General features: G+C 45.2%; 1 protein-coding gene across 3 annotated transcripts in view; it reads left to right on the top strand.

Annotated features, from left to right (window-relative positions):
* ADAMTS9 (ADAM metallopeptidase with thrombospondin type 1 motif 9) overlaps positions 1–12324 on the top strand; it is an 83692-nt gene extending 71368 nt beyond the window's left edge. For 2 of the 3 annotated variants that reach the window (XM_071550315.1, XM_071550316.1), the window contains exons 32-40: positions 818–1012; positions 2418–2550; positions 2796–2890; positions 3043–3137; positions 3232–3365; positions 4856–4947; positions 7245–7349; positions 9365–9459; positions 9765–12324. In XM_071550315.1, the coding sequence (XP_071406416.1) occupies positions 818–1012; positions 2418–2550; positions 2796–2890; positions 3043–3137; positions 3232–3365; positions 4856–4947; positions 7245–7349; positions 9365–9454 (939 nt within the window). In that variant the 3' untranslated portion in view covers positions 9455–9459; positions 9765–12324. Of the gene's footprint in view, positions 1–817; positions 1013–2417; positions 2551–2795; positions 2891–3042; positions 3138–3231; positions 3366–4855; positions 4948–7244; positions 7350–9364; positions 9460–9764 lie in introns of those variants that run through there. The other variant, XM_071550317.1, reaches the window with a different exon arrangement.
* Positions 12325–22181: the final 9857 nt, after the last annotated feature.

Here is a 22181-nt window from a genome sequence, read left to right on the forward strand (position 1 = left end):
TGCATCTGGGAGGACCTGGGCTGATCTCAGCCTGTTTCCTTCTGCAGCCAGTGAAGGATTACTTTCAGTTGGAAGAACAGCAGAGGGAAATGACAAGGCAGCTGCTGACACAGCACTAATTAAAAAGAAATGATAAGAGAAGGGAAAAACAGAGCAAGTTGAGAGTATCTCAGAGCAGCCTGGTCTCGTGAATGGCTTCCTAGGAGAAATATTGAGCTGCCTGTGAGGCTGGAACCCTGACTGTCCCTTGCCCAGACACCCTATACCCACTCCCAGTATCTGTGACCCTCTGGGAGCACTCAGACCCATGAAGACAGAGAGGCAGGAGAGAGCTCACAGAGCCAGAGTTTGGCGCTCTCCTTTAATTACGTGGAAGAAATTCTCTTTTTTCCAGCTGCTGCTAAATACCTACAATTCAGGGTCAATCTTGACCATTTTCTGTCTCTGTGTATCCCACGGCAAAAAACCCACAAACTAAACCAAGTAAATAATAGAGGCATTTCTGAGTTCCCAAGGATCCTCTACCCCTTTCTTTGCACTTGGGAAGAAATGACATGTACCCAGGAGCCAACCTGGGGTAGAGAGTCCTGGAGCAGCTGTAGATCCAGCCCAGAGAGGAACTGGGGGCTCAAAGACAGCGTCAGACTCCAGCCCACTTGTAGTAGCCACTCACAATACTCATGACAGGCTTAACCAGATACCAGTGAGACCTTGGAGCAGCTTGCTGTGTAACAAGCTGACAAGCCTGCTTGTCCTCCCCATTTTGGGCAGCTTTCTTGAAGCATGTGGTGCTCAGTGGCGTTTCCTCTGCCTGCAGTGCTCTGTCACATGTGGGAAGGGATACAGGCAACGCCTTGTGTCCTGCAGCGAGATTTACACCGGGAAGGACCACTATGAGTATGGGTACCAGAAGATGGTCAACTGTCCTGGCACTCAGCCACCCAACATCCAGCCCTGCTACCTCGGGGAATGTCCCGTCTCGGCATCCTGGCGCGTTGGAAACTGGGGAAGTGTAAGTTTGGCAACCTTCTTTTAATCAAAAGGATTTGAATTAACTGTTCTGTTTTTTTTACACCAGGGAAACAGACTGAAGGTTTGGCAGGAGAATGTTTAAAAGCTGCATAAATTAATGCATTGAACACTTGGGTGCAGCAGCAGCACCCCTGTGTGTTGGGCTCCATGCTCCAGCCTGAACCCCACTGTATGGGGGAGCACCAGCAGCTACAAGTAAAGAGTCATGATCTCCATGAAGGTTTGGATGTAGCCAAAATTTTTGGCAGTGTTGATGGTCATGCTGAGTACTCAGTCAGAGAGGGAGGGTCATTGCAGAAAACAAGGGTTTGAAAGCCTCTTGCTGGAAGGGATCAATGGATTGTTGGTAGCTGCAATTGATCCCACTTGGCCATGTGTATGAGCAAGACTTGGGAGCCACCAATAGGCCAAAACATTGTTCATTTAAACTTTAAAAGGATTTTTTATTATTGTTCTTTTCTCCCCCTCCTTCTTACAAATGCTGGGACAGGGCAGGGGAAAGAACTTGGCCTTTCTGCTAAAGTTACTTGTGTCGAGCCTCTTCTGGGGCTTGAACTACAAGGTCAAATTTTAGTTAAGGTGATAGCATTTCACTTCTTTGGGCTTCTGACATTCTTTGAAATGTGATGTTTCTCCCATAAACTTGATTTATTAGCCCAGCTCAGGCATTTGTAGGAATCTGTCAAACCTTTACAAGACAATGAGGGTTGAGCCAAGCAATATGTAATGGAAGTTGTCACAATAACTGGCAAAGCCTTTGGAAACCAAAGTTCCTCCTGCCTCATAGGAAGCTTCAGATCCTCCCTGTGAGCCAATGCAGAGGATGAGCTGCGCTTGGTAGTTCCAGTAACTTGTGCAACTTCAGCCTTAAGATTGCCCTTGCTCTGGGCTCTTTGAGGAGAAGCCAATATTAGCACAGATTTAGCCATTTTTCCAGTGTGCGAGGGGAGAGAAGATTTAGAGGCTCAGGGGTTTTTTTTTGTGCAATTTGGATACTAAACAACAATCTATGTCATCTTTGTTCAGAGATCCCTGTCAGTGACACAAGAACTAGGAGAGGATTTCTACCATTCAGGCCTTCTGGTGAACATTTCTCTCTTATATTGACCTTCCTAACATGAAAAATAAACAATTCACCTTAACCAAATGCCTCATACAGCAAAGTGTGCAAATGCTAAGTATGGCAGTCTTCTTGAAGTAATCAATGATGAAGATAATAATGAAGGGATTAATAATCAGAGGGACTACTAATTTGGTTAAAATTAAGCCCATGTTTTAACACTTCAGAGGACTGGAGTCTTTGCAGCTTTCTCTTGATACAAGAGTCCTTCTGGAATGCAGAATCCCTTGAGATGAAGCCCAAATCTCTGTCTTATGTCCTGCAGTGCTCTGTCACCTGTGGAGTTGGGGTCATGCACCGGTCGGTGCAGTGTTTGACGAATGATGACCAGGTCAGCAGCTTGTGCCATGTGGACCTGAAACCCGAAGAGAGGAGGACATGTCACAATGTGCATGACTGTAAGTCTGGAGATTTGCACCTTCCTTTGCCTTTCTCCTGGCTTCAGCATCTTTTCCCATCAAACTCCTAGAGATCTGCAGTATTTCCAAGCACTGGGAGCCATCCAACTAAGCTCTAAGGCGTATCAGGAAAACCTCGGAAAAATAAACAATGTATTATGATGTTTTGGATGCCTCACAGTGTTCCAAAAGAAATTTTGATGTACAGTTGCTCAGTAACTACGAGTATTTTTATTTTGTTTCAGGTGAATTACCAAGGAGTTGCAAAGACGTTAAAGATCTCAAAGGTGTCACTGAAGATGGTGAATATTTCCTGCAAGTCAAAGGAAAGACATTAAAGGTGCATTTCAGCAACAGAATGATGGTTAATGCATTTTCCAAAGGTGCAAGACGACCCTGCATGTGCTCTTCAGTTTTGCTCTTGGATTTTCTACCTTTTGTTTTCTCAGCAATGCCTTTGCATGTGACTAAATTCTCGTCTGTCCCTCTCAGGTATATTGCTCTGGGATGCAGAGTGACAGCCCAAAGGAGTATGTGACCCTTGTAAATGGGGACGCAGAGAATTTTTCAGAGGTGTATGGATACAGGTAAGAAATCTTGTAATTGTGAGCTTCACAGTGTTTTTGTTTTTCATGGCAATATTTTCCGGTCATGAGTAGAAAGGGTTTTCTTTTGATTTAGATTGCATAACCCGACCGAGTGTCCGTATAACGGGAGCAGACGAGAAGACTGCCAGTGTAGGAAAGATTACACAGCAGCTGGGTTTTCCACCTTCAGCAAAGTAAGGCTGGACCTGAACACTATGCAAATAATAAGTGAGTAAAAAACAGGGCCTTGCCATTAAAAAAAAATTGTTTGTTTTACACAAATATAGCTGTAACTACAAGCAAGCAGTGTACTCTAGTGAGCAATATTCCTGAGCTTTCCTATTACAAGCTGCTTTTAAACTTGGTCACCTGTTTGCTGCTTTACACTTGGAGACTGCAACTTGAATACATCAGAGATGCTCATATTATTTCTCTGTAATACAATCAGGAAACTATTTAAGGCAATTGCTGGTGTATCTGCTCTGCAGAGCCAGTATTTGCATGCTCACAGCAAGCCAGTGTATTTTTTAAGGACTTTATTTCATTCAATCTCCTGTTTTCAGACTGGACTCAGATACAAAGCTTAACCAGGGAGGAGCTGCCCCCTCATTTTACTCATTCATTTTCCTGAAGGGTGTCAGGAGATTCTAGTGCAGGGGATTTCATCAGGGTGGGGATGCTGCTCCCTATGGCCAGGGCAGAGGAGGCTCTTGGCAGAGCCAGACCGTGGGGAAATAACTTGTGTTGAGAGTGATGGAGGTAGGGACATGGATTTGTGGGGGAGAAGAGGGCTGTAGCTGTGCCATGTGATACCCTGTCACTCTTGTCATTCCTGGGAGCTGGTAGTCATCCCACTACCAGAGAGCCTGTAGTATCCCATAGAGTTAGTTTCAGTCTCCCTGACTCCAGGGATGCTATCAATTTCCAGCAAATGTTTTAAAAATACAACATATTGTTAGGACTTCGTTCAGTAAATAGCTGAAGTTTTTTTAGCAAATCAAAATCCTTCCTTATAAAACGACTCTCTATCTGATAAGTGGGTTTTATCACTTAATTTTCAAGACCTCCCAGTCTATCAATCTGTAAAAAGCTACTAATAATCTGTAAAAGCTCCTAGGTAAAGATCTCAAAGGAACCACCCTCGGGGAATTTGATACCAGCTCCCTTTGAATTTCAAAAGGAGCTGGGCACCTACCTCTGTCAGACAGGAGCTATCTCACATCCCCATCTAAATGAGTCTCAGTTACTTCAGATCATTCCAGAGCAAAATACCCCAACTCCCTTTGAAAACCCGACCCCTGGGCTGGGGCAGCCAGAAGAGCAGAAATGGTTGTTTGCTTTTGTTTAAAAGGGAAATTTAGGAAGTCCTGTAGCCTTCTTGAAAGTGGGAAATTTTCTGATAGAAAAATTATCCCCAAGTCATGGGTTCGAGTTTTGTTGTCATTTATACCTTATTCCTAAATCACCAGTGGACTTAAACTGAGCTGTAAACACTGTGTGTGTAAGTGTCCTGTAAAATTCAGTGCTCATGTGCTGGGAGTCACATGTGGGATGAATTGGGAGATTCAATATTAAAAATCTAGTAGTCTTGACTCTCAAGATTAATGTATGAAACCAACCACAGTGAATTTAAACATTAGCAAAGAACATGTTTACATTTATTTTGCTTCTATCCCTGCATCTTTCTTTCCATGTTATTCACCAACTCTTCTCCACAGCAACGGATTTACAGTTTGCACGAACACACGACGGACGACCTGTTCCTTATGCCACTGCCGGGGACTGCTACAGTGCTGCCAAATGCCCGCAGGTATTTGACAAGAGCATTTCATAGGAACTGGTGCCATTTGTTATGTTCAGGCCCTCTATTAATTACTGCTGATCACATCAGCTCCACTTCAGTGAGTGGCACGTTCTTATCTCAGCGATCAGAAACTTTTCCCTTTGTGAACATGGAGAAAGTTCCCTTTGTAAACATAGAGAAATTACTTTCCATTTCCCATGTTATCAGGTCAGTGGCTGGCTAAGGAACATCCCCTATGGCCTCAATCAACAGTAAAGGAGAAAGAAGAAAATAGGCTGTGGGAGAAGAACTGGTCTTGGCATGCATAGTTGAAGGCAGGGGGATCAGTCCATGACAGGGCTTGGTGGAAGTACTGGGCAGGGAGAGCAGGAGGGAGTGAGGCTATCAGGATGCCCTGGGAACCTGTTTCTGTGCTGTGCAACGAGTGGCACGTTCTTATCTCAGCGATCAGAAACTTTTCCCTTTGTGAACATGGAGAAAGTTCCCTTTGTAAACATAGAGAAATTACTTTCCATTTCCCATGTTATCAGGTCAGTGGCTGGCTAAGGAACATCCCCTATGGCCTCAATCAACAGTAAAGGAGAAAGAAGAAAATAGGCTGTGGGAGAAGAACTGGTCTTGGCATGCATAGTTGAAGGCAGGGGGATCAGTCCATGACAGGGCTTGGTGGAAGTACTGGGCAGGGAGAGCAGGAGGGAGTGAGGCTATCAGGATGCCCTGGGAACCTGTTTCTGTGCTGTGCAACCTTGTACCCACTGAACCAGGGACATGATAAGATGGGTGAGACAACCCCTCTGGATGAGAAGGCAGCAGACAGTCAGCAGGACTCCTGCCATGCCAGCTCTGGGGGAGATGCCTGAGAAGGAGAGGGCATTTGCAGGGCAGGAACAGGTTGGATTGCTGCTGCTGCTGCTGCAGGCAGAGCCTGTCTGTCAGAGACTACAGTGGTAACCTACCAGCTGCAGACCCAGTGTCCCCACACCCTGCTGTTTATTTTGATAGCAGCATGATGGGACCATCACTGACTGATTTTTGGGGCTGTGACATTTGGGGCTTCAAAAACACAAAAAAAATGAAGGTGGTGCAGGTGCATCAGGGCAAATCCAGCCTGTCCCAGCACTACGAGTTGCCCAGCCATGAAAGCATGGAGCAGGACATGGACATGCCTCCTCAGTAGTTCTAGGAGGTGATGCAGGACATCTAGCTGCTTGGAAAAAATATGTTTTTTGAAAGTCTTTAGGAGACAAATAACACTGTGTTATATGTGGCTTGCTGCACGTGCCCAGCACACCCAGCTTTTGTGGGGCTGGGGGATGATAAGTGATAAACTTGGATAGTGCAAGGTATTGAGTGGCCCATATTTGTGAAGGAAGTCACAGCAGCAGACGGCAGAGGGCAAACCTCTCCATCTCCTTCCCTCCCTGCTTTTGGAGCTGACACTTTTCTGCACAGCTCAGCGGCTTAGGGATTGACTTCTTACCTCAGGAATGCTCATGAATGTTAATATTCATCCATCTGACCCAGACAGTTTGCTCCTCACAGAAAATCAGCATTCCCAAGGCAAGAAGTGCAAGGAGCAGAGCTAACAGCCATCTGGTACCACATGGCTGTGCTGGGCTGTGGGTCAGCCTGGGGATGTGTCCAAAGGATTGTGGGTCCAGAAAGGAGCAGGGCTGGGGTCTGCCATGGGGGTTAGGGGGACTGAGGGGCTGAACAATGCATGCTGACATAGTTCTTAATTTTCCATCCATTTTTTGCATTTTGAGGAAAGGTGGAATGAAGTGCTCTAATTTTTGTTTACTGAAGTCGGGGGAAAAAAACCAACAAAAACCAAAACAAAACCCAAAAACCCAGTGGAAAATAAGGACAAGTGTGCCCTCTCCAGTTGAGGAGGAGCAGTGACAGTGGCTGCAGCAATCCCTGGAGTCCTTTCCCATCAGCTGCTGGAGCACGTCAGGCTCTTCAGTTTGCCATGGAAAAGCCAAGAATGCCCTCAGCTGGCAGAGAAAAAGCAGTGCAAAGCCAGGAAAAAACAGTGCAAAACCGGAGTAAAGCAGTGAAAACCCGGGAATGAAAGGCAGTTCAAAAGCAAGCTGAAGCCCCTCCTTCTCTGCAGCCACCAAGCAGAAGGAAATTCCTAATGAGAGCCATGCTGAGATTTGTACAATGGGCTAATCACGGTCACAGCGATGGAAAACAAGGAAAATATTGCTGGCAAGATCCTGTTAGAAAAGTGACACTGTGGGATGCCAGGAGGCCAAGGCACGATGTTTTGGGCTAACCAGGCTCTTCTTGTCTTTTAGGGTCGCTTCAGCATAGACCTTTATGGGACAGGCCTGTCCCTAATGGGAACAGCCAAGTGGCTCTCACAAGGGAATTACGCGGTGTCGGAAATTCAAAAATCCCCAGTAAGTTGTAACTTAATTTATGGCTATACCTGCTCATTGGAAGTTTTTAATCACCACATTGTCATTCATGGCAACATCTTCCAATAGAGACTAATAGAAAATGAACATCTGACATTAAAGTGTGGCCCGTAATTGTGTGCAGGAGAGGCCCTTGTGAGTTTTACTTGATCAGTTATTGCAGTTAATTAGTGAGCCTGATTAACAGTGAAGCTGAAAACACTGAGTGCTGTGGGGCAGGCATATCCTTAATTAGTTGTCTGAGATGCCCAGCATGCAGTGTGCATCACAGGGCCGGGCAGCAGGATGAGGGCATGTGGGGTCAGGGCTGCAGAGCGGGGTTCGACCTGCTGGAGAGTGTCTGGTGCCGGGCAACTGCCCTGAGTAGGAATTGTTCCCAAAACATCGCTGATAAAGTGTGGAGGATGTGGACATTCCTGCTGGGCTGGGCTGGGTTTATCTCCATGGGAGAGTCTCGAGTCACCCAAGTTCAAGTGGGCTGGGTCTCTGCTGGCAGACGCACCATCCCCTGCCACTGCCTGTGGCTCCGCTGACTGGAGGCATTAGGCTAAGCCAGGCAGCCCTTCAGAATCACTCCACAGCCAAATTTGAGTTTGTACTGCTTAATTTGCATGCCCATTAAGACCTCTGTCACTATGTGCCTTCACTCTGTTGTTTCTGTGTCACGTTCAGAAATGTTAGAAAACCAGGACTGCTTTTTTGGCTCTTATTTCATCCTGATTGCTGCTGTTAAAACTCTCCAAAGGAGGTCACCATAATCATTTAACAAAAAGCAATTTGCAAAATATTCTCTCTTGTACTGTTTTCAGTCTCTCTGGCTCTGGGAGCCCCATGAACCCCTAACCTTCATCTGTACTGGTGCTCTTAGAGGAGAATGAAATACTACTGGTCCAACAATACTGCAGGTAGAAGAGAACCAGCACAGGCCCTGCATGTTAATTCTGACAGGCGCTTTGCTATTCTCCCTTTCAGAAAGGAGAAGCCTGAGCAGACAACTTGGGGGTTGCAGAGAACTTCATGGCTGGCAGAATTAAAATAAACTTTAAGGGACAGGGGTGCTTAAAGATCCTTCATCACCTGGTGGCATCTGTCAAGTGATGTTCCAAGGGCATAATTGCCCACAGGAGCAGAAGAAAGAATGGCATAGTGAGAAGAGATGATAGCAGCCTGCTGCAGTCTCAGATCAATAATGTCAAGGGCAGGGTGGAGCTTGTTTAAAAATAAATGCTTTGTGCAAGCTTGTTCTGTGCTCAAGTCCAATTTTCTGGTAATTGAGGGTTCAATTCCCCTCAAGGACTATCTGTCCATTGTGATGACCAAGGGGAGAAAGACTCTGCAAAGGTGGGATAAGGAAGGCCAGATGGAGGTATTGATTTCCTGACTCAAGCCCAGAGATGCACTATGCTCGTGGGGCTCACGTGGAGACCAGGCCAACCTCGGGACCACTCCACATATTCCTCTTCCAGCTGTGGGAAGGGTAGGAGGGATGGCACCTGAACAAGTGGCATCACGTCACACCATCACTCTCCCTCCCATTTTGTCTCTGGCCCCACTCCAGGCCTTTTCCTTCCAAATGGATGTTTCTTGGTATTGCCTGCAAATATCCTTGCCATGCCCTTCCCGTGTTCAGGGACAGCTGAGGAGTTGTTATTGCCCCAATGTGGTTTTGCTCTTGCATGAGCCAAGTTTTTCACTCATTACTGTTATTCAGCATGGTGCAAATCAGAGAAAGCAGATATCCTTGAGATATCCCTCCAAAAAGCCCTCTCCTTGGGCAGCTTTCAATGTAATAAATCAAAACTACCCTTCCTTATTTGCGTCCACCATCTGACCTGGTAGAACTGAGGAGAATTACATATTTGTGTATTTGAATATAGTGGTGATTTTGTAGATTGATTTAGATATCATTTGTTTTCCTTCCAAGCTTGGATCTGGCCCTTCCACAGTGTGAAGTTTCTGAGCCCTTATTAAGATGTTATTTCTGATTTTGCTTGCAGGATGGTACCAAAGTAGTAGGAAGATGTGGTGGTTACTGTGGGAAATGTACTCCATCATCTGGAACAGGCCTCAATGTTCAGGTGTTATAGCGATGGTGAGTTCCCAGCAGCTTCTGCATGAAGGAAATCTTCCTAGAAACATCCTGAAGGAACAGATCACACCCTGTTTGCAAAAACACTTGTGCATTGAGTGCATTGGGGACAGCCAAACACTCCACACGGCATCCTGGTGGGATCCCCTGCTCTCCCTGTAACCCTTATGGGTACAGCATTGTCAGCTGGAAACACACTTCCCACCTCACTGGCACCTGCTTTGGCTCCACTCTTGTGTCCCTCTCTCTAGTTCCAGATCTGAAGATAATGACCTGACTATAATATGCACCTTGTCTGTGTTTTCCAGGTTGTTTGGGAGCAGCCAGAGGAGATGAGACGGATGAAGGATAGCGATGCAATACCTCTGCCTTCCACTTTTGTATCTGTTTATGTGTATATAGATTGCATATTCTTAATGTACAGTATAATATTTATGTTTGGGATTATTTATTTTGATTTAATATTTTTGTACGTAAAATCATTATATTAAGGCTGCTTTTACTGTTTTTATTTTTTATTGTCAAATTCTGCAGTCAAACCACTGCATTTTGTATACTCTACATTATATGTAGCATTATGACAAGTGATACTTTATTGTCACTGTATTCAGTTGTTTACTTTCAATCAGTAATTTTCCTTCAGTTATGGGCTGCTTTGGCCCTCCACGGTGCTACACAATCTGCATAGGGGTATTTTTGGCATTTCAATCTGTCTTTATGTAAGGAAAATAGACAAGATGTGCTTAAATTTTATTTTTAGGGATTAGGCTGACAGCACTCAAGGAAAACATGACAATGAATACAGTGCTAGTTGCATTAGCAATCTTTATCTTTTAGGTATGTTTTGAATTTCACATGACCTCTGTGGCCAGTGCTAAAAGCACTGGTTTGGTGCTAACATGATATTTATTAACGCTCTGTAGTTTTAGTTAATCCAGTGCCTTTATCAGTGAAAAAGGGCATAAAGCAGAAAAGTTGTCAGGCGATGCAAATCAATTAAGATCTAAACCAGGTTTAGGAAGATTCCTGCAGATGGATCTTCAGCTCAAGCCACTTTTTCAGAGGGCTCTGAAGTGAACTCACTTTTTTAAAAAAACATCTTTGTCTCCTAATTGCATGTGCCACTGTGCTTCCTGGCTCCATCTGGAAGCGGGGTATTAACTCATCCCAGACAGACTGATCAGGCCATATGTTTCTCTGAGCTGTGCACTCAGAAGTGATGCAGTTTCTTACAGACTTTGTCACAAAATCCTAGCGTGAAGCCGAAAGCATCCCTGCCGTGTTCCCTCCGTGGCAGGGGATGGGGGACAGCACGCCCAGCCAAGCTACCCCTTCTCTTGGCCAGGGGACTCCATTGCAGGCACCTGCAGCATTTCCCCAGCTTCCCACTCAGTCCCAGACCATCTGCAAAGGGAGGCTTCAGCGCTGGCGCTGCCTCATTTCAACGAGATCACTCTGTACTTACAGATGACTCTGCTCCCCCTTCAAAAACAAGCTGCTTTACGCCTACTTCTGTGTTGCCTCAGATCTTCCTGGTAAGGCATCTGTGCTCCTTGCCTCTCTGCCATCCCATATACAACCAGACCTTCAGTGTTGGGGTTTTTTTCATATAAATGGAGCAGCCATAGGTGTGATGGCTCCCACCTGTGCATAGCCCTCCACTTGTGGCACACCGTGTTTTCACAGAGCTTTGTAGCACGTTGAACGGGGGTGATGTGACCAGATTATTTTTGTAGTCTATGACTATGTCCCTTATCTCTTTTTCCACAATTTTACTTAGTGATAGGAAGATGCTGCCCTTTCACCTTATATGTCAGGGCAGCCAAGAGCACAAAGTACAAGGAAAGGAAGCTTTTCAGCACAAAATTGCCAGCAGTTTGGAAAACCAAAGAGGCTTATCTGCCACTCCAGATAACTCTTGCCATTTTGAATTCAAACAGTTAACAAATGCAACCTCTGGATCTTGTGTGAGTCTTTTACAGAGCTCCCCAAAGGATGTGTAATCAGGCTGTTACAAAACAGTTGGATCAATGGTGATAAATGATCCAATCCCTGGATTCATAACCCATGGGTGTGCCAGGCTGTGTTGAGCCTTTGGAGTGAAATCTGTCAGCCTGACAGTGAGGAATCAACGCATTGCTGTCAGCTGGGAGACATCTCACAGGCGAGCAGGGCTGTGCTACAGCCCAGCAGCTAAAGAACTGGCGAGAGAAAAGGGAAAAAGGGAAAGGGGAAAAGGGAAAGAGAAGGAGGAAAAAGGGAAAGGGGAAAGGAGTAGTAATGGAATAGTGATTTTTTAATAATTGTTTATGTGTAACTTCTGTAGGTGAAAAGGGAAAATTGCACTATGAACTTTAGAAAGAAACAGTGGTGCTTAGAAAGTACAGGCTTATTATTTTTTCTCTAATGAAGTAAAGGACTATTTATAAAAAGAAATATTTTAACCTGTACACATTCATTTCTACCATATAGTTTCATAGCAGCTATTAACAGAGCAAGAGAAACCTAAAAATATATTAAATAAACTATAAGGGAAAAAATGACAGAGCACTGATCCTGTGGTTGGTTAATGGGCATCATTAAATAGAGCAGATTTTGAGGACCAGAGACAATAAAAATGTCTTGTTCAGCAAACAACTCTGGGGTTTTTATATCAATGCCATTATTTTTCTACAAACTGGGGTATTTTTTGCAAGCACTTTCCTTTACAGTGTTTCTTTTCTTTCTGCTTATGCTCAAAAGGAAATGAAAAGACCCAATAAGACATGTCTGTATGGTCTTACTGTATTTGCCATTGCATTTCAATACCTGTGTGCTATTATAGAGGCAAAATACTTTGTACACAAGGGAATAATACATTGAATGGTAAACATTCCTTTCTGTGCTGGTGTTTATTTCCAAGCTTTGGATTCCTTGTTTGATTGTCCCATGCAAAAGGAATGAGGGAGGGGAAGAATGCTGTTTATATACAGCCCTGGCCCAAGTCCATGTTGGAGTCTGTTGACAAGGGACCATCTTGGAGAATGGTCCTGACCATCCACTCATGTCCTGCTGGTGGGATAGACTGATGGCCCCAAAAGGGAAAAGAGAGCCCCAAGGTGCAAAATGTACACAAGTACATCTCAGAGGTGCCCCATGAACTGTTCAGAGATGTCTCGGACCAGGGACATCCTTTGCTATGGGGGTAATAAGGGAGATAAAAAGTTCATTTTGCAAACATTTTCAAAGGATGAGCTGGGATGCTGGAAAAAATCAACTTTTCTAAGCTGGGAAAAGTAACATCAAATATACAAGAAAATTCAGGTAGAAGAAATTTGGGTTAGAAGGAAGTAAATATGGGGACTGGCTCCCAGAAGGACAATCAACTGACAAATGCAGCTTAACATCACCACTACCCCAGAGACTGCAGGTAAGTGTTAAGAAATTGTGTTTTCTGTCCTCCCTTGTATGTTCCTCAGGTTTTGTCTCAGAAAATGCTGCAGATCTCTGACTGCTGGCAACTCCAGCCTTTTCCAGCTTCTGAATTTTCAAACAAAAGGAGAGAGGATTCCTTTCTCATTTTATCTGAAACACTGTCAGATGCAGAAAACAGAGCATGCAGTATTTCAAACCCTCAATTCTTAGTTTAAATAACCAATCTCTTAGAGGAGTATTTCTTTTCTATCACTTATCCTTAATAAATGTTTACAAAGACTTTAAACATGGGCTGCTGTGGAATTAAGCCAACAAGGGGCTGTGCACACTCTCTGAATCCTATTTAGCCTTCCAGCCCCGTATAATGACATGGTCAGTTTAACACTTTTAGTGCTTAGGCACAGTTATTCTATGAAAATTGCAGCACTCCTCTTCAGCTTTATACAGCTTCAGAGACAGAGGTGATTGTTTCATCTCTTCAGATTCTCTCCTTTCCCAATAGTGGGTATTTTTGCTTTATAGAAAAATAAAATGCATTTTGTTGAAGGCTGTTGGAAGCACACATCTCAAGGAATTAGTGTTAAATCAGGACATTTGCTAGAAAATCTTCTCCACACAGCCACACTTACTGTATTGAAGTGCAGAGATGCAGAAAAGACAAAAGAGGGGAGAATAAAACCCGATAATTTTCCACTGAGGCATTTTCTGACCTGGTCTAGTGGGTCTTTCCAACACAACTCCTCTTCCCAAAGAGATGATTGAAAGCTGACTTAGAAGAAAACATTCTGTCGGGGAAGAGCATTGAGGTGAGACACTTCTTTCATTACCAGGCAAAGGCACAGAAATTCAACCCAAGTCAGGAGTCACTAACAGCTGGAGCAGCTCAGTCCATGTGGTAAGTTCTCGCATTGCCTGAACTCTTCAAATGAAGAACTCTTCAATTCAGGTTGTTGTAAGAGACATGTTTGAGTTCATCCAGAAGTCACTAACCTTCGTAGCTGTTGGTCATGTAGTGGGAGGGGATGAGTTCCTTTGTGGTACAAATTCCTGGAGCCAGCTCTCCAGCTTGTATTGAGCAGGAGGAAGGAGCTGATGACCAAAAGTGGTGCCTGTCAGTCTCACTACAGTATTTTCCAAGTATTTTTGCCTGCAGAGTGATCCAGGCAATCGGAATTGTAGCCTTCCAGAAGCAGATTTAGTTGACAAGTTTCTGACCTCCCTTTGCAATAGTTAGATGGAGAATGCTAGGAAGTTATTTTTGGCTTTCACAGAAAAGTCTGAGTTTCCACTTCAAAGTTGGCTTAATTTTTCATATATTTTATATTAGCAAACATAAAGCACAGATTTTAAAAAAAAATCAAAATGAGAAGAGAATAGTGTTTTGACCTAACCCAAATGCTTTTTGTTCTTTATTACCTGGGAAGTTTTGTTTGTTTGTTTGTTCCAATTTACAAAAAAACCCAACAAACCTCTGATTTTTTCCATGACATTACTTCTGCCTCTCTCTAGTTATAAATATTGCTTCTGAAGTGTTTGGAGGTGTGATTTGTTGACTGTAAGTGCAGGGAGATCTGATGTAAGTCAAGGGAAGGTAGAATACATTCCTTCTTTGAGAAGCTGATCCAGGTCCCTTCAAGGCAGTGGCTGGATATGAAGTGCAGAGGCTGAGGCCATGCCTGTCAATCCATTTCCACCAAGAAAATCTCAGTTCTGTTGGGGGCAAAATGGTTTCCACATTACATGTCCTCGCAGGCTTCAGCCCGTGCCTGGCTCTAACACTCAGTCTGAGCTGCCAGCAGCGATAGATACCAAGCTGCAGCTACTTAAACATTTGTTGGTAGTCAGTGTCTCCATTTCTGCAGAGAAGAGCCAGAAGTCTGGAGTAATCTCTGAATACAAACTCCTTTGTATGTGGGGTGGAGGGTGCAGGAGGAGGCAGAGCTCTGCGTATTCTCTTCCTTAAAATCGTTACTTGACTCCATTCATATGCTTATAATTTCTTCATCCTTCTTTTAATCTGCAACTACATTTCAGATGAGCAATTAAATTAATAAGGTCTTTGCTGCATTGTCCTTTTCTAATCCATTCTCTCTGGCTTGCTGACCTTCCTCTTTGAAGCTATTCACTGCTCACTGCCTGCCTTCCTCAGCCACACACAGAACAGACAGCAGTATTTGCTGTGAAATGCTTTCATTGCTCTGTTCACAGTAGCAGGAAAGCGGGAATGGCTCCCTGCAAACTGACTGGCAAGAAGAGACATGTCCAGGTGAGTTGCTATGACTGGCAAATACAAGTGGTGCCTCTAAACCCACACCTCCACCCCTGGCAGGTGGAAGCAAAGCTGCCTGCAGCAAAGGATGAAAGCAGGTACCAGATGCTGCCAGGCGCTGGAGCTCTGGTCTCATGCATGGCTTGGGCTCCCCAGATGAAGTTGTCTTAGCGTGGTGTCCCAGGCTGGACTATCCCTCTGGAGCAGGGGCCAGGTGTGTGGTGATAGAAGTGTGCAGCTCTGCACTTGCCCCTGATGGTGGCGTCTTACTGGAGCTTAAAACAACCAGGTACCCACTGGTACAGTCTTGCCCTGCTTCAGAAAATGCAGCAGAGCTGAACTGGCAAACAACTGAATAACAAACCATGTATAGCATGGGTTGAGCTGCTGGGAGGTGGCACAGAGCAGTAGTGGCCATGGAGGTTTGATTCCTGGCAGCACAGGGAGCAGCATGGTGAGTCTGAGCCTTGCCTGTGGGAGCAGGAGGCTGTGGCCTCTCTTTTCATCTGTGCTGGGGCTCAGCTGGTGAAACACTTTGCTGTGTTCCTTCACTGTCCTCTTCCCAGGGGATCCCTGAGCATCTCTTCAAATCCATATGTCTTACAGGACAGTCCACGTGGATCAGTGGCAGAGATGACCTAAGGAAGCCCCAGCGATTGCTCTGCCAACTCTCACTTGAGCTGCTGCTCCATTCAGGTGGGTCAAAGGAAGAGGTGATGCCCTTCAGATCCACCTTTTAGACATATTTCTAAATTCTGCTGACTGAATTGCATAAACTGGGGTGTCCTCAAGCCCTTTCAACAGCTCTTGTCAACACCGACAGCTTCATCCCTCTCTGTGTGGAAAATAGAGTGGGTGTGCCTTGTGCTGGTGCATAGCTCACCTGGAATAACCTTTGAGAGCTGCCCTGGGAGAGGCTGGCACCCAAGATAACTTGAGTATACCCTCTTCTTCAGTTCTCCTCCACATTGTGCAAGTGGTATGTGAAGCTTTCCAGGTATGATTTGCATTCAGATTTCACTAATAGTATTTTCTCACTTGATCTTTTCCAATGGCTTGGGCCTTTCAAGAGCATAAATGTATGGAAGCATTTAACTTGGGAGAATCAGAAGCTTTTGACAGCAGGTAGGTCATGGGCTGTTTGCCCTGGCCAAAGAACCATTATCTCCATCAAGTAAAAACAGCACCAATGTAAAACCTGACAACATTGGTGGCCAGAAAAGAAACAATTTCTGGCATCTCCGGGACCACAGACAAAGTTCTCTTAAATTTTCCCTTTGACCCTCTACCTAATGTCTGGTGATCTGAACTAACAGCAACAGCCTGGTTTTGCCAGGTGTTTCAATCCCTATTTATCAGCCTGTTTCAATCCTGTGAAACTGCAAGCAAAAGGCTGTTTTCTTTTTCTCCCAAAGAGAGAGGACAATAAAGCAGCTTTAAAAATACAAGCAAAAGGACCTTTCCACCTGCAGGGTGGAAAATGAATGATTAATGTGAGGGACTGAAGAACATCTGTGACACTTTCAGCACTGTGGCAAGGGAAGGGCAGGATGGTTTCACCCCTGCCAGCTCACCTCCTGTCATGGCTGCTGACACCTGCCCCTACACCAGCTACCCCAAACTGGTTTGGTTTTTCTCATTTTCAGGAACAAACCTGAAAAGTAAAAGTAGCATGGCAGGAGTGTGAATTTACAGCTTACAGCAAATAATTCTGCCAGACTAAAAGAAAGCTGGAGGGAGTGAGGGGGAATAGTAGAAAATTACTTGTTGCTATAGCACAAGGATGTTGTGTGTAAATTGGCAGAGCCCCACTTGATTGCTTTGTTTAGCCTCAAATTGAGAAGCATTAAGGAACCGCATGAACCGGGGCCATCCACCACCCACCCCTTGTCAGAGAGGCAGGGAGAGCTGTGCCGGGGGACTTCTGAGCTTGACAGCAAAGAAATCCAGTTCTGGGAAAAGCTGCTGTGCTGTCATCTCATTTCAGGGAGTGAGTAACAGCCTGAAGGATGAGGAGGGGGTTGGAAGAAGAGCAGGAGGAATGGAAGAAGGATGCACAGCCCACTGATACTTTGCCACACCAGCATCAGAGGCCAGGGTGCCCAGGGTCCCTCCAGCACCCCAGCAGTGCCCAACCTTCCCAGTCTGAGAGGGCAGGATCCTTTGGGGTGGGCTATGTTTTATGTATCTACTTGGCTTTGCACTTCATAGCAGGTGCTCCTCTCCACAGAGTGGGACTGGGCTCCAAGTTTTTATTAGTGTGGACTCCAACTCCCCAATGCTATTTACAGGGAAATTGAAGACTGCCTTCAAAATTAACAATAGATGGCTATAAATCTTACTCAGTTACCTAGCAACTAACACAATAAAACCCTAAGGTTAAAAGGAGAAGGGTTATTTGGAGATACCTTAGGGAGCACATAATGGCCATTTGCATTCCTGGGTGGGAGGACAGAAAAAAAATTCCTAGGATATTTACAAATGAGTGTAGTTATTAAGGAAAAAAGGTGAAATTACTTAGTATGGTTTTAATCAAAATACCTCAGAACCAACAAATCTAACAAAAAATAGTAGTCAAATGCTGAGATAAAGAGAACTCAGAAAATGTATGGCAATCTACAGAACTGATGGAAGGGTTTGTTAAGTTGCTAAGCCTACTTTGTTACCATTTTTGACATCTGAAGTGTGTGTAGCACAGACTAACCATGTAATAAACATTCAAAGTGAATTTGACCGTTATGTGCCTGATGGAATATGCCCCAGAAAAACCTACGCAGTGCAAAAAAAATTAAAAACTGAAGTAACATAGCATGATTCATCCCGGCCTGGGTTCCTGTTATGCACAGCACAGATTGAAATTCCATACCCCCACCTCAAACTGGGGTTTATGCACAGCCTTTTCTGTCTGCAGTAATTGCAAATCTTGGAGCCAGAATGAGTGGAAACACTGAACTGTTTCAGTCCTAAAAGACCCTCATGGGGGCACGTTTACCCAGGAAGAAGGAGGCTTGGTGGAGGAAGGATGCAGTAAAATAGATGCCTGGTCCCTAGCACACTCCTTCAGCAGTTGTGGCACTTAGAGGTATTTTTAAGCCCTCCTTTTGCTGTTTGAAAGGCTTCAGACAATAACTGCCTAATAACAGTCAGACATTTATTACCTTCAGGGTATTAGATGGAGACAGGATTCGTGTTGAGCTGTAATTCACCTGCACAGGCTGCTGGCTGGAGGAAACACAAGGGGACTGACTCGGTTTGTAACAGCCAAATTCACCTTGACATCGCAGAGGGGAGAAATGGATGGGTCCAGCAAAAAAATGAGAGCTACTTTCTGCCTTATTCCAGTGCTTTCTGTTGGTGGTACTGCTGCCTCAGAGCTGATGGTCAGGGCTGGACCGTAACAGGCACAGGGGTGTCAGAGCTGCTGTCAGAGCTGATGGAGGGATGCTGAGAGCTTTCTGCATGTGAGTGTTTTAGTGGTGATTTCCTGACATGCGACATGGTTTGCAGGATAGAAGAGCCAGGGGCACTTTCCTGGAAAGTCTAGCAAATTTTCCTGGCTTCATGCACAAATGTGTTGTGTCTGACAGCTAACTCCTATCCCGAAATGCTGGACCAGAGCTGGAAGCAAACTTTCTGTGGTCTTTGGTGGCACAAGTTGTCTCTATATTTCCCATACGCTCACTGCAGCTACTGCTATGGACCTGCAGCTCCTCCTGGGTGGTAAGGGCTGTCCAGTGGGCTTGGACACAAGTCACTTCATTGCTGGTATTGCACAAGATGGTATCACAGAGGGATTAGAGGTCACTGGGAGAGCAGAGCCTTAATGGCAGCTTCTTTCCTCCATGTGGAGCCATTGGAATGCTACAAGATGAGTCTAAGCAGAGCTGCAAGGTCGGGCACATACCCTGGGACCAGGCAAGCAGAACAGCTCTGCAGAAGCATGGGTTTCTCCTTTTCACCTTCTGCTGCCTGAGGCTGACTGTGCTTGAAGAAGTGCATTTATCTGACCAGGAGGCGCAGCACAATGTGCATGTCGGACCAAGATGCTATGAGGGCTTTTGAGCAGCCCCACTGAGCCACGAGGGCTCACAGACCCTGGACACCCTGCAGCCACTGTCCTACATCCCAGACTGCTCTCCTACACAGATCCCTCCCACAGTAGTCCCTGCTCCACCTACCCTGTGACCAAAAGCTAACACAGGAGCTGCATTTCACCTTTTCCTGAGCTCTTTGATTTTAATTATAGTTATTTCTGTAGTATCAGGTGCAACAGGGAGCAGGAAAAGAAGAACACCCCTGTCATTTCCCTCCTCTTGGCCATCCACAACTTCAAAGGAAAATGGTGCATGAATGGAGCAAACTGGGTTTAAAACTGGTTTAGTCATGAGAAGGGCTGGAAGAAGAGTCATCCCTAGGCAGGTTTGGTTGAAACACAAATGGGAGGGGAAGATGACGTATGGAACAATTTAAGTGACAGCAGAAACAATAATTTGTCAGACAAACTGTCTGGCATGTATTACCCATGCGTGTCTGTTTCTGAGCCTATTTGACAGCAGTATCTGACACCCCCCCACCTCCAAGCTGAGTCTGCCTCCTCTCAAGAGGAAGATCTCTATGTTTATAAAAACAATAATACAAAATCCCCTTCTGAAAGTACCTCTTGTGGTACAGGTAGAGCTGGAGCTGTGTTGCTGTCCCCTGCCCACCCAGCCATGCCAGAATGGTGCATCATCCCCTTTGCACATGGTGAGAACAAGGGAGTGGGAGTTTATTTCCTGACAGATCTTTACTCTTGCCAGCTTTTCTGGGGGAGGAAAAAGAAGAGGAGCATTCAGGCCAATGAGATAATGTATCTCCTCCCTTTTCCAACTGCATCCCAGAGATGATGTTCTGGCCTGGCTGTTTCCTTTTGTAGATGCAGCATCTAAGCAGCCCTAAAATGTGGATTGGGTCCTCCTGACTGGCCTTTCATTTGTCCTGGATGTCCTTGGCTAGAGAGAAACTGCTGCCCCCACAAGATGTTTAGGTGACCAGGAGTCCTTAAGGACCTGACTCTGTTGGGGTCTGTGCTACCTGAATATTTTTATGGTTCTGGGTGTACATGACGTCCCCAGATCCTTCCCCAGGCACACCAGGGCAGCAGCAGTGATCATCCTTCAGCCCTCTTATCTGTATCTTCTACACTCCCTTCTGCCCTCATCTTTCTTCTTTTGAACATGCTGATGTAAGCCTTGATTTTCACAGCCTCCCCTGCCTTTTGCCTGGGTATTGAGGAGTCACCCACCAGCGTCTGCTGTATCTGCTGGAATGAGCCTGGAGGATAAAAGCATGCAGGGTGACAGGGAAGTTTGGTAGCTCCATGGACAGCTTGAGTTGGAGTGAGGAGACCAACCTGCCTTGTTTTAGGTAGTAATTTAGGACCTACATCTTCCTCAGAAGACTGGAGCTGTGATTCAGCACAGCCACACCTCCAAGGAATTTACCCTCCAACTTTGACTTACTTTTGCTGTTTTAAACTTAGAGCAGATGTCCTCACCAGCCCTGTTATTGAGGGCGCACAGCATCTCTTGCAACAGCAGAGCAATTACAGAGGATTTGCAGGTCACCTTTAAAGCATTTCCCACAGCACGTTGAATCTTGTTATAAGTCCTGTATCCAATACTGCTTTTATTTCAGCAGTTTTAATTGGAGTTTTAAATATTCTGAATCTTATGCAAGACACTAAAAATGCTGGAGATTTTCAGGCCCTCTCTTACACGATGTCTGTTCCCTGAAATCTCATAGTCCTTCAGTAGAGATAACAGCAACTCAGCACCCCAATATTAATATATTCCAAATAGGATATAGGTGGAGATGTTTTAATATGAGGTCAAATCCCAGTCTGCAACCAGTTGCCCACTGTGTGATGAAATGTGTGTGTACTTGGAGAGATTGCCTCCTCCCTTGAGAGTTTATAATATATTCATGCACCACTGTATGAGTTGGAAACTGGGAAAGAAACCAAGAAGGAAAACGATGAGGAAATTTAGCAGAAGGGAGCAACAGAGGGAAGATGGAGAGGTTTGGAAAGGTAAAAATAGCAACCACAGAAAAACAGAGCAGGGAGCAGTCAATAATTTTGCACTGACATGAAAAAGACAGTGAAAAAGAAATTTTTCTCCATGATAAAATTCTCGGTGTTTTTTGGGGTTTTGTTTTTTCTTTAGGAAAGCCCAGTATGGGAGGAAAGAGTGAAAATCTCCCTGAAACTTCTTGCCTGAGACTCTTCAAAAAGTGACCACGCACCTACACAGCTTCCAGCCTCATTTCAGCCTCCTAGACAAGAAGATACAAGTGAAAAATTAACAAAAATGAGAACTGATTAAATGAAAATTAACAAAGTGTTATGATCTTAACCAACTGTGAGGCAGTAAGGCAAAGGAACAAAGAGGCAGGGAAGGAGGGGAAGAGCTGGCAGTATCTGCAAACAACCACAGCCATGGGTGAAGCTGTGAAATGCTAATAGCGAAGCTTCTCCAGTGCCACTGGGGACAAGTTTCCGAGGAACCCTGTGCTCTGTGAAGCATGTTTGCTCCTTCCCCTCTCCCCATGGTTCATTTTGCTCTGTCTTGTGCCAGATGTGCTGTTTGATTGCAAACCCCAGGGGTGAAGGCTGGTTGTTGGCTGTGGAAACCCTTTGTTGTGCATTGTGTACCTGGCATGAGCGAGCTGATGTGTGGGCTGACCAACTGCCCCATGGATCCCAGGCCCACATCCCCATGGCTGCCAGCCCTACATCTCCCAAGCCCATGGCTCCCAACTCCACTGTGCCACATGTTGCTCTGGGAGGACTGTGAGTTGCCGGACAGTAACAGGCACTTTGTGTCCTGGTCCAGCATCTCAGGCAGCAAATATATTTCCTGTGACTGTGTTTCCCCTGCACTCTACTCATGTTTTGGACTAAACCTGCTCTTCTTGAGGAGGGCATCAGAAGCTCAGCAGGAGCACTGGATGTTTGCTCCCTGCCTTTGCCCGTGTCAGTAAAAAATCCCTCTGCACAGCG

The sequence above is a fragment of the Pithys albifrons genome, chromosome 3, assembly GCF_047495875.1.
Source record: "Pithys albifrons albifrons isolate INPA30051 chromosome 3, PitAlb_v1, whole genome shotgun sequence".
In the NCBI taxonomy this organism is placed as follows: Eukaryota; Metazoa; Chordata; class Aves; order Passeriformes; family Thamnophilidae; genus Pithys; species Pithys albifrons.